Source organism: Gavialis gangeticus, unplaced genomic scaffold (assembly GCF_001723915.1).
Source record: "Gavialis gangeticus isolate Ggan-Ray unplaced genomic scaffold, GavGan_comp1, whole genome shotgun sequence".
Classification (NCBI taxonomy): Eukaryota; Metazoa; Chordata; order Crocodylia; family Gavialidae; genus Gavialis; species Gavialis gangeticus.
In genome coordinates, this window is record NW_017729024.1 from 76,945,646 (window position 1) to 76,958,297 (window position 12,652).

The 12,652-nt window shown below is 41.4% G+C and overlaps 1 protein-coding gene across 4 annotated transcripts in view; it reads left to right on the plus strand.

The window, feature by feature from the left end:
- APC (APC, WNT signaling pathway regulator) overlaps positions 1-12,652 on the plus strand; it is a 223,955-nt gene that overhangs the window by 135,108 nt on the left and 76,195 nt on the right. For all 4 annotated transcript variants that reach the window (XM_019517263.1, XM_019517265.1, XM_019517264.1 and 1 more), the window contains one exon: positions 846-1,047. In XM_019517263.1, the coding sequence (XP_019372808.1) occupies positions 846-1,047 (202 nt within the window). The remainder of the gene's footprint in view (positions 1-845; positions 1,048-12,652) is intronic.

A 12,652-nucleotide genomic window follows, 5' to 3' on the forward strand; every position in this document is an offset into this window, starting at 1 on the left:
ACAGCTAGCTCATTTGTATTGCTAAAGGATTATGCAAAACTAACAAGTAGACCACCATAGCTCATGAATAGGGACCTACCCACATTGAGTTTGCACAGATTTCATGGAAATCATGAAATTGGGCAATCTCTTCAAAATTTGCAGGGGAAAAAATACTAAAAATAAAATAAAGGCTTCCCAGTGGGAGCCAGCAGTCCTCAAGGCCTGCAACCCTCCAAGGGGGAGGAGGGCTGCCTGCAATGAAGGCGAATAGGCAAGATAGCTGCCACCCCTGCCCCTAGCCTATCATACAGTGCCATCCTTCTCCAGTCATTGGTGGGGTGCAGGGCTTCATGATGGACAGCCCTCTCTGCCAATCAGCAGCAGGGGAGCCCATGAGGGCACCTTGGCAAATCAGAGGCATGGGAGAGCCCCAGCCACGATAAGCCCTCAAAAATGGCAGCCAGGCCCACAATCTGTCTGCGAAATTGGCCAGCTGCCTCTCTGAGTTGGGTAGACCCTACCGATGAGTATTGCCAAGCAGCAACTCCTCCTCTCCTTTTAAAATGGTTAAAAGGTGTTTGTCCATACCCTTATGGTCATTGTTTAAAATGGGACTTAATTTCCTGATTCATTGAAATGATTTTGAAAATTTTATTTCAGATCTTTATGCAAAAGTCTTCTGATATGAAACCTATATTTTGTTAAATGTTTAGAAAACATATTCTAATATGCCTTGATTAATAACATTATTCCCAACAGTACTATTGAAGCTATAAAACTTAAAATTGAAGTATAAATAATCTTTTGATATGCTGCTGTTGAATCTCTGCTCTATAAATCTTTGCTTTGTGTTTTTTCTTCAGAACTGAACTTGGACAGTAGTAACTTCCCTGGAGTAAAGCTAAGGCCAAAGATGTCCATGCGTTCTTTTGGAAGCCGGGAAGGGTCTGTTTCAAGCCGTTCAGGAGAGTGCAGTCCTGTTCCCATGGGGTCATTTCCAAGAAGAGGCTTTATGAATGGAAGCAGAGAGAGCACTGGTTATTTAGAAGAGCTAGAGAAAGAGAGGTAAACTTTCTTTTCTATGTATGTATTAAGCATCAACTTTTACATTTGAAAATGCTATTTTTCTGACCTATTTAAAACTTTAAAATATTCAGCCATGACTTGTATTTGTTTTGGATAGTCGTATGCTCTATGTTTAGGGGTCTACTCAATTCGTGATTTCACAGCTTTTGCAGAAACCGTAAAATCTGGGATTATGAAATCCATGAAATCAATTAAAAAAAAAAAAACAAAGTGCTAACTTCCCAGTGGGAGCTAGCAGTCCTCACTGCTGTGGCCTGGCCTTGCAGCCCCCCCTCAAGAGAGAAGGTGCTGGCTGGCACGGCCCACATAGGCCAACAGACAAGATGGTGGCTGCCCCCTCATTCCTCCTTCCCCCTCTTATTTAGGGAAACCAGGAATCTATAATAGATTTAAATTCAGAAAGAAGTTCATGTTCAGTTATTGCAAATCCTTTTCCATGTATGTTCTACTGTTAATGAGCACTTGCCCCAAGCACTTGAGCTTAGATTCTTCTGCCCAGCAGTGTCTATGAAGGAGGTCTGTGTATGCACTATAATTACCTTTGCACCTTCTATCCCAGAGCCTAATGGGTGTGGAAACCCTAACCTTCTGACTACCACTACTATTTATGTGGAACTTTGGGATGATCTGAGATGTACAATATGTTTTCAGTGTTTTTGACTGGATGCAGTTATAACTTTGTGATGATCTTTCTAGTTTAACTGCATTAAATGTTAAAATAATATTGTATGCCTTAGTTTTCCTGACTGGCTTGTACACTGGGAAAGGAGGGGTTATTTGTGTTGAGAACCAGAACAGTGGAGACTGGAAGTGCTATATTAGTGGGTACAGGGGTATGGGTTGTATCTGTGTTGGTCTAAGGCAGGGGTGATCAACCTGCAGCTCCAGAGCCACATGTGGCTCTTCAGAAGTTAATATCTCCTTGAATGTTTGTACAGAGTCTCCTTGAATCTTTGCACAAACACACGGTGACCAGCTTCCTGGTCACCATGTGCTTGTGCAAAGATTCAAGGAGATGCATTATTAACTTCTGAAGAGCCGCAGGTTGGCCATCCCTGGTCTGAGAACATAGGCAAACAAGGTTCTTTGGGTAAATCTGATATATTTTATTAGACCAACACAAATAGTTGGAAAAATTCTTCTTTGCAAGCTTTTGGGTATGTGAAGGGTGTTTATACCCGAAAGCTTGCAAAGAAGAATGTTTCCAACTATTTGAGTTGGTCTAATAAAAGACACTAGCGAGTAGTAATTTTCTTGGGATATTCGAGACAAGCAAGGGGTTTGGGGTTTTCTGTTTGCTTGTTTGTTTGGGTTTTTTGGTTTGGGGTTTTTTTTGTGCTAATAGCATCAATTAACAAAGATCTAATTCACCCTGTTTCTGGTGCTGGGGAGGCATTGAGAGATGGTCCTAAAAAGGGAAAACCCCAGAGATAAGGGAGAGAAGAGAGAGGCAGAAGGAGAGCAGACTGGTTTCAATAAGAACAACAAGGGCTGTCTTTTCCTGACATAAACTGCTTGGGCATCAGGGCAGAAGGACTCTTGTTGTATTGCTGTGGACCCATAAAGGTTGTTTTGTTTTAAGAAGAGCTGACTTCTTTGCTCCATGTGACTCTGTGTGTACTCTGTCCCTTTGAAGGGGTAATTTCTCTCCAGGAGCTGAACCAGAAAGCAGCTCTCAGAGGGAAAGCTGTAAATAACCAGGGGGGTTAGGGACTGGAAGGCTGCGTCTTGGAGTCCCAGAAGCTCATCCTCTCTAAAAGCTGTCTGGGCTGGCTTCAGAGACTAATCCAAAAGACTGTATAAGGCTGAGAATCCTAAGTAAATTGGAGATTTTATGACAGTAATTACTTTAGAAAGTGGGAGTTAGAATTAGGTGTTTAGTGATTCATTTCTCTTTAAAAAGAAAAAAAACATGTTATATTTCTTGGAGACGCATCACCTGGTTACAGGTCTAGGTCTTAGAATGAAAGTGAAGTCTTCTGGATTTAAGAATCGTTTTATGAGGCAGCAGTACCCCCTCAAGTATGGTCACACCAACTAATTATACTTCAGCAAAGGGTATATGCCAGAGATGAGCCAGTGGAAGTCACTTTTTAAGAAAACTGTGGAAGTTTAACATGAAATTGCTTTTATGGGTGTGGTCTGTATGCCCTTCTTCAGATCCTGAAGGAATGGCTGGAACTGAAATACCTGACCAGGTGTCTCTGAAGAACGCTGCAGTCAGCTCTTTAGTTCACACCCCTGAAACTGCTTGTCTCCAAGTGATCTTCCTTAGCATTGGTGACACGTAGTGGGTGCACGTGCACCCCCTGAGAAAAGCACCACCATTTCCAGCAGTGCCTGTAAGCGGTCACTGCGGCAGCATCTGCAGGTGATCTCCACTGGCTGTTGCCAGTGCTGCCAGCGACTGCCTGCAGGAGCACCCCACCGCCACGCTTCTGCTGCCGCCACCCACGGGAGCTCGCTGTGTCCCTCCAGTGTCCAGGGGCATGTGTTGTTCATGCTTAGCGTGCAGTAAAATTTCTTAGGATGAGAGAAAAGAACTCCACTACTCTAAGGAGCAGATTTCAAGGTCCTTTTCATTGGATCCTGGCACTAGAGAAAAGAAATTAAGGCCAGGTAGATATGCAATTCTATAGACAAACCAAAAAAAGAGTTATAGAGAGAGGGACGGTACACAAGCCTTTTTGAACCCAAGTGACCTCACTGACCTAAGATTGCTGGTCTCAGGGGAAAACAAACAAACAAACAAACAAAAAAGTAAAAACCATTTTGAATGGGGAAGTTCAGAGCAAAAAATTATCCACAAACTGTGTCAGGTATAGTTTAAACCGGTGGTGCTCAAGGTTTTCGGTCAGTGGGCTGGATGGGGAGTGCCCAGTCCCTCTCTGGCCAGATCCAATCGGGCATCCAGGGTATGTGCTGCAAGACCGAATCCAGGTACATGAGGGAGGGGGTGCAGCCTGGCCCAATCCAGGCAGGTGGAGGGGGATCGATAAGGTGGTCAGATAGGGGGAAAAGGGGTGGCCCAGTCCCTGTGGGGAAGAGGGGGTGTGGTCCAGCTTCATGGCCCCATGGTTCAGCCCCACAGGGAGAAGGGGGTGCAGCCTGGCCCCAACCTGGCTATGCCGAGGGAGGAGGGTGTAGCTCTGCCTTGACCTGGTCATGTGGGGGAAGGATAATGACTCAGCTCTGACCTGCTGCCTGGGGCTTGGGATTGTGGCAGTGGGGAAGGGTATCAGTATTAACTGCCACTACTCCCGGCCCCATCTGCTATATTTCCTGACAATTGGGGAGCTCTGCACGCCAGATGCCAAGGCTCTGGGGGACTGCGTTTGGCCTGCAGGCCAGAGACTGAGCACCCCATATTTAAACAGGCTTAAAATAAAGAAATGCATCTTATTTAGTCTATAAAGGTGCATATCTGGATATAATAGCACATATTTTAATAAACCTAAGTTCATTTCATCAGGTGCTGTGAAAGAACAGCATAAAGCAGAGTAAAAAATGTAGTGAGTGATTAGAATACAATAGGGCTGAAAGGAGGAGAAGAGGGGAAATGCTGTGAGGCATACAAGCAAAGAACCAGTAAGAACAAAGGGATCACAAAAGACAATCCAAATAATGAGATTAAGAATCTGAAGTACCTGTTTAAACCATGTTTAACGCATCCACATTTTGTAGATGATTTCTTGTTCTGCAGTTTCCCATTCAAACTGGTTTTTATTGTTTATTTTTTTTTGCCTGAAAACAGCTGTGGATCTGTGAATCCTGAGGTCAGTGAGATCACTTGGGTTCATTTACAAAAGCTTGCTCTCACTCTCTCTATAAATAGATAGATACCTTATTTGGTCTATAAAGGTGCATATTTACCCTATCTTCTCCTTTGGAAACGTCATTTATTACATGGTAATAATTCTTCAGCACTGAGATGACCGTTGATGATGGCTTCAGCACTGACTATTCTAGCACTGATCCTTTTCTAGTCATGTGGTACCAGTATGCAGTAGGAAGAGCCTTTACAGCTTTGACATACCCACAGTCTCAGTGATACTGGCATCACCACTGTTTCTGTTGCTTAGACTTCCTTCTAAGGTAATGATCATCATTTCATTTTCACTATCAAAGACTATTGTTAAACTAAATAGATGGAATATTAAGAGATGGTTTTGTACCCTAACCAGCACTGCTTCTTTAGTAAAAGAGATGTTCTTTCTCCTACTCCACTTCAGACACAAGGAAGGTGGTATTACTTCTCTACCTGGAATTTCTTTTGTCCTTGTGCATCAGAAAAGGATTCTAGGGACAGTTACTAATGTCAAAGGCCCCAGGACCCGAAGACATGATTTTTGCCTGGAGTCTGAGCTTTCTGTCTTCCTGCACCACTACTGCATCAGTACTGGTTTTAAGCACCATGAGAATGACACCCTGGCAAAACACCAGCTTCTGCTGTCCAGTTTAAGGCTGCTGACCTCTGCCTTTAGCAATGGGGGAGATATGCAGGTACCACACGTCAGGTCCACAAGCAGCAGTAGGTCTGATATAGTGGAGTTGCAGCCTGACCACTACATACCAGTGTATATATCACAACATTTTTGTTTGAGGCTGAATGAAGGTACCCCAGTGTATAGTATAATATAGTCACTGCGGCGTAAGTTTTATTTCCTTCCTTTTAACTGGAAGCATAATATTATTGACACATTTGTCCAGATAGGATGTTTAAAAATAAGATACTCACTGATCTCTGAAACTGATTTGGGAAAGCTTTCAGTAGAGTCTAGGTCAGGTGTGGGCAATTATGTGGGCCTATGGGTCACATAGGAAATTTTGGTGAGCTACTGTGGGACAGCTCAGGGCAGAGCTGTGATCCACTGCCTGCACGCCCCTGCTGTGGGTGCTGGTTCTGTGGGCAGGGGCATGTGAAAAGCAGATTACACCTGGGCCCCGGCCCCACACTGTCACTGCCCAGTTAACCTGGGGTCTCCATGGAGATTAGCCAGGGCCCAGATGAGTAGGGTGCACAGCCAGGTGGATGGAATGGTGCCATGCGCAGGCAGGGAGCTGGGTCTAGGATCCTCGGGTGGTGACAGCATGGTGCTAGGGCCCAGGGCAGAGCTGCAGTTCACTCCCTGCATGCCTCTGCCCATGGAACCTGTGACTGTTGCAGGGCTATGTGGGCAGTGGATCATGGCTCTACTCCAGCCCCGTGCTGTCACCCACCCTGCAGTCTTGCCTCATGATTCCAGCCTTGCCCACCTGTCCTACTTTCAAATACCACTCCCGACCTGCCCGTGGCCCCATCCCATCTGCCCAGCCATGTGCCCTACCTGCACAGGTCCTGCTGCCAGGACTTCAGGGAAATGAAGAGCCACCATCAAGACTGTAGGGAAGCAAGTCTGGCTGCCATGCCGCCCCAGCCCCACTGCGTGCCAGGAGGCAGTGGCAGTAGCCTCATGTGCCAGGGCCTGGGCTGCCCCCTGCACCATGGCTGGGTGGGACCAAGGGACCTGCTGAAGACCAGACAAAATCCTTCAGTAAGTCAAATCTGGCATGTGAGCCATATTTTGCCTACCCATGGTCTAGGTACTGTGAGAATGAACTCACTGAGATGCTGTAGGAAATGTTAACTCAAATAGCGCTCCTGTGACTATTGGCTGTTCTTTTGTAGCTAGCATGGAAGGGAGAAATTTGGCAACACTTTTTGCTGATAAAAATATATAAAAGTAGTGGACCAAAATCTGCTTTCACTTACACTTTCAACCTCACTGAAATTGTTTATGTGACACCAAGAACAGAATATGACCTGGTATCTTATATGTGCAAATATAACAAATCTTGTGTTACAAAAATAGAATGATAATGTATTATTAAGACATTCTTTGATCAGTAACTCTTCCACCTCACCTTAAATTCTTTTAACTTTACTAATTTCTACATGGTTGCAAAAAAGGAGATTTACTTCTGACTGAGTGAGCAGGTGTTCTTTTTAATGTCTAATAAAAATGTCACTCTGTGGATCAACTAATCAGATGCATTTGTGCAATCAACTGCTACAACTCTTTCTCAAAGTATACAATACTGCCTAGCTACTTTAGCCTGAGGAATGAGACACTTAAGGCCACTCTTAAACTCAGGTCTCTTGTTCTGAAGCAATGATGCCAAACTACTAAGCCAAAAATAAAGCACTTTTCAGGAACAGAAATGACACTACTAAATTAGAGGAGTTCCCCCCCAGGGAAAATCCATTATGTAGCTTGTGGAACCCCAGTGCTTCTTCCATTCTCTTCTTTGCTTTCAGAGTCCCTCTGCCCTTCACGTGTCAAAGTAGATTGCACCACACAATGTCTTACTCCCTAAACTAACTATTCTGCATTTTACAGGGAAAAAGAAAAATAGCTTGTTCCTTTCTATATCCTGTGAATGAATTTTGATTGCTTGGTGGGTTTTTTATGTCAATTTTGAAAATCTTTTGGTGGTTTCTACAAAAAAAAAAATCATGAATAAGTCTAGTGTTGTGTTCTTTTATGTTTAACCTTTTCAGGTTAAAAATGGAAATTTAGCATGAAATAATTTGTTAAATTATATACAAGGATTATCTGATGCCTCACTTTTCCATCATTTGAAATGTGGTAGTTTTGCTGCTGCTACCGCTACCTCTGTGTTCTCAGGTCAGGGCTTATCTAAGAGAAAATGTTATCAAAGTTCTATCAGGAACATGTGGATTTTCCTGAGCTAATTTTTTGTACAACAATCAGAAGTAGCTTGACAGAGCCCTGTGCATGGTACACTGATTTTAGTTGGCTTAAACATTTACCCCTCCTGCAAAATTGACTCGGAAAGGTGTAAGTGCAGAATGTTTAAGGAAAGCAAGGGTGTGGGGGCGTTTTTTTTGGTTTTGTTTTGGTTTTTTTGCTAATAGCTTTTTGGGCCAACTGAATAGTTGGCAAAATTAGCCCAATAATTTTTTTTTTTTACTAGGAAAAAAAAAATGTTTGCATATTACCTGGACCATTATGGTCACAACAACACTCCAACCTTAAATGATTTGGCAGTCTGCAACTTGGAGGAGCTGTCACAGATCAACCTTGTCCCAGCTCATGCCACTGCACATCTACAGTTCTAGTAATCTAACTCACAAGGCTTCTCAGGGACATTAAGACCTGGGTTAGCATTTTTCTCTCCTTTGCATTTTAAGTAAAAACTGTGTCTGCTTCAAAAGTAACCTGTCTCTTAAAGGAATAGACAGTTCCTTGTCCACTGTTATCAAAGTCCAAATTCAGGTCCAGAGCAAGGAGACCTTTCCAGCCAGACCTAAGAGTTGTAGGCTGGAAATATGAGGCTCTATCAGTGCTAACAAAGTATTTTAAACATTAGAGATGAGGATGATCTCTCAGTTTTTCTACATTTTTTTGGAACTGTAGAAATACTCCTGTAAGTTGCTGTATTCTATCATTTCATCGTATCTTCAGGGAGCCACGTAGAATTAAACTCCGACAAAAGCTGACTTAATTTATTCCCCTTGGATCCCAGGAAATGCAGGAGAATTGACTGTAACTCTTAACAAGCTACTAGTTCAATGCTTCCAATTCGCTAGAAATTTCAGGACTCGTTTCTTCACATTTTCTGGACACCAGTTCTGGCGTTTGATCCTATTTATCTAAATCTCTCTGGACAAGAAATTAAAGATGGAAACGAGCTGGAACTTAATTGCAACAGTGTAGCCTGGAGAGTTTCTAGCATTTCCCAGTTTTACAGCTGCATATTTCTGTATTCCAAAATGATAAATTATTGCATTTAGCAATAGAAAACATGTTAAACAGCCTGTTGTATCTTTACATCTCCAGGGTACTTAAAACAGCAGTTTTCCTCTTCAACTCTAGTTATAAAACTAGGCACTCCCCAGGTTTTGGAACAGTAGTAGTCTTTCCTCGGGAACTATATAAAACAAAACAGAAAAAAACGTCCTGGCCCCATCTCAGTTGTGGGTACATTTGAGAACTTTTTATTACAGGTAAGGTCTCTGTGATCCTATGATCGGATCACATATCAAAAATCTAGAGATAATACAATAAGTATTATCTTAGCAGTTTCTATATTCAGAGACAGAAAAACACTTAGTACAATGATCTCACCCAATCCCAGATGTTACTTTGCTTCACAGAAAAGCAAAGCACTCACTTTCTGAAGCAAAGGGTGCGTCGTTGGCTGGGATGATCCAGACAGGTGTTGAAAGCTGGATTCATGATAAAAATGATGACGACGACGATGACACCCTTAACTTTCTTGCTTCCTCCTTTTATGTTTTTCTTTAACTTGACTCCTTTGATGACTCCTTGCTTTTGGATTGGTCTCTTTGCAGTCAGCATATTGTCCATATTTTAGCCTGTCAGCATATTCCTGTGTTCAACAGACCCATTACGAGCACACCTCTTAATTTGGCCTTTTTCCAGTGTCTTACTTTAAGCATTGTTCATTGATCTCCTTTATCACCCTTCATTAACATATCCAATCATTTCATCCCTCTGATTCAGCTGATTAGAGCCAAATTCAGTTAATTTGAGCTAGTAATAAAACTATTGCTATGTTGTGTTAGAAAAACTTCTCCCAGCGATAGAGAAAGGGAAGACATACCATGCAAGCAAACTCAAGGCCGTAAGCTGCTTGCAGGAAACAAGGCCAGCTGATTTTGCAAACACCAGAAAAATAAAAAGTTCAGATAACACTGAGGCTATACAGAATTTTAGGCTGAATATAAAAGAAAACTTTAAACAATACTATAATTCACCACTCTATAAACAGGTGCAACCTTAAAGCATAAAATATGACAAGCTACCCTAACATCACCACTACTTGGTGTTCACCAGATGTTGGTAGAAAAGTATGGGGAGAAACGTGTCTCAGTAGCCATGAACCGGAGTGGAAAACAAATCACAACAATCACCTAGAGCTTAAGGTGACTTACAAACTTTATAGTTATTTTAAAATAGAGATTTTTTTTCTTCATCCTCTTCTACAGGCTGAGAGCCTTGAAGTTGTAGTCTGTATCCTTTGAGAGGAAAGTGGGAAGAAGCAGATTCTTAGCCAAGAAATTGGAAGAGTTGGTTCACATAATGTAACTTGCATATTTTAAATATGTGTGTATGGATATAATGTTAAATATGCATTAAAATAAGAACATAAGAGACAGCTCATTGGTTCCAGTCCAGCTAAGATTACTCATGACTGAAAGTTATTTCTGCCTGATGGCTGCTCTGACATACATGAAATGAACTAGTGTTCTCAGTCCAGTTTCTGACAGACGCATCATACCAGTTACAATCACAGTTGGAACTAAATGACACCCTGTTGACAGTTTCAGTAGACAGTGCAAGGATTGAATGAGCATGCATACTAAATCATTGTCTCATTCTTGGAGGTGGTCTTTCCAGAACAGTGTTGAGGCAAACTACCATGGTGGTGTGTGGCTTAATGCTGTACCAGTTTTATGAATAAATAGACACCCCGTCTCCAGGGCTGTTTAATCTGGCACATTTCACAAGCATTAAATTATTAATAACACAAGAGGTGGAGGCTTGAAAGTGAACTAGCACATTCTGAAGACTCAAAATGGCTGGATAAATTATAGATGAAAAAGAGGGTTTTTTGTTTTGTTTTCTAATCTCATATCTTTGTACCTCCTCTGTTTAAATCAGTCTGGTGCATTTTTCATGTTTCACAAAACTATTTTCTTCCAGTTCCTTTGAGTTTAAGATCAATGCAGTTTTTATAGTAGTATATTAATAGTGCAGTAATATTTCTTCAGACATATTTCTGTTATTTTTATATCACTAAGGTCAATAAAATATTTGTAAGAATTTTACTTCAGAGGCTCAAAGTTAATTTAATTTAATTCAGTAGAAGCATTTCTAGGGATTAGTATTTTGTGATTTCCAGTATATCAAAGTTGGGATGATGGAGAGCAGAGCAGATAGTATAGAGAGAAACTATAAAATCAGCTGTGTAGATTATTCTTTCAGCTATGATGTCCACATAGCAAGAATTCTGGTTTTGTCACATTAATTATTAAAAATTTCAACTGTATCACTTAATTCAATACAAAGTATAATAATAAATTTTAGAATTCTTTTTGTTAATAAAGAGGGCATCCGTGCTATGATAGAACATTTGTTAAAATTTGAAACTAATGTAGTGGTAGCACATTGACTTGCAGATTATGTCTCTGGATTTGGCTGTAATTGGACTCTTTAGGCAGAGGCTGTGCATGTCGAGCACCTATACACGAGCAGCAAGACTGCTCTGACGCACTGTAATTGCAGCATGTCTGAGCAGACTCAGTGAATCAAGTCTGTTGGAGTGTGGTAATTACTCAAGTAATTATTCAAGACTTAATCAAGTCTGGTGGAGCGTGGTAATTACTGTGCTCTAACAGACTCCAGTGTCGCATGTATCAGTGTCCCTGTGCTTAAAGATGGCGGCAGAGGCACTTTAACTAAAGCTTATATGACAGACTTTAGTTAAAGCACGCCCGTAGCCATTTTTAAGCGCAGGGGCGCTGATACACAGGATGCCCCAGCTCTCAGAGCCACTGTAATTAAAGTGCCTCCCCCACCCCCACTCCCGGAGCACACGTGTAAGTGCCCATAGAGACTTGATCTGAGCTTGCAGTTCTTCTATATCTTTCATGGCATTACATATTTGTATCCTCACAGACTGCTATTTCATTTCCAAATTGAAGAGAGGGTAATGCAGTTATTTTATCATTTTAGAGAGAGGACAGAGAATGAGTGAGCAGAAGTGTTATAAATGTCTGAAATACCGTTACCTCTATTTTATAATTTTCTGTATTTTTCCATATTATTTTGTATTTCCATATTTTGTAGTTTTCCTTTCTGTGTAATACTGTAGTGTCTAAGAGCTGTAGTCATAGAACAAGATTCCATTTTATTTAGGCACCACTCAGACAAAACAAAACCAATGTCCCTGCTCTTAAAGACTTTACAATTGAAACATATAGTACATGGCTACAGACAAATGGAAGAAAAACAGAGACAGCATTGACTATACTAGTCAAGCTGTAACCTCAGCATACAGGCATCCTAACCATTGTAAGTATCATAGCAAAAAACAGTTTTAAGGAGGGATTATGAAGACATCAACAATATGACTTTATAGATGTTAAGGGGGACTTCCTTTCAAAGGTCAGGGCATCATAACTGGGGTTTTAAGATTTTTTGGGCAAGACTTTCAGTAATTTTTTTGTACACCAAAATGCTTTAAAATGTTGGGTAGATGCTATAAGTCATTTAAGTTGATAGTTTTTTAATGATCAGTTTGTAATATTTTTTATGTCTGCATTCTGGCATGACAGTGATCCATTCTGTAGGATTTAACAGGATCCAACCATTATGTACGTGTGTGTGTGTGGGGGGGGGGTTATCTTTTTTAACTCTCACTTATTTTTGTGGTGCAATAGCAGTCCTTTTTTCCCCTCCATAATTAGTTTTAATAATTTCTTTTCCCTGGAGAAGAAATATCTTCAAGAATTTGCAGAACTCTTCAGTTTTTCATCATGTGCATTTTTGCC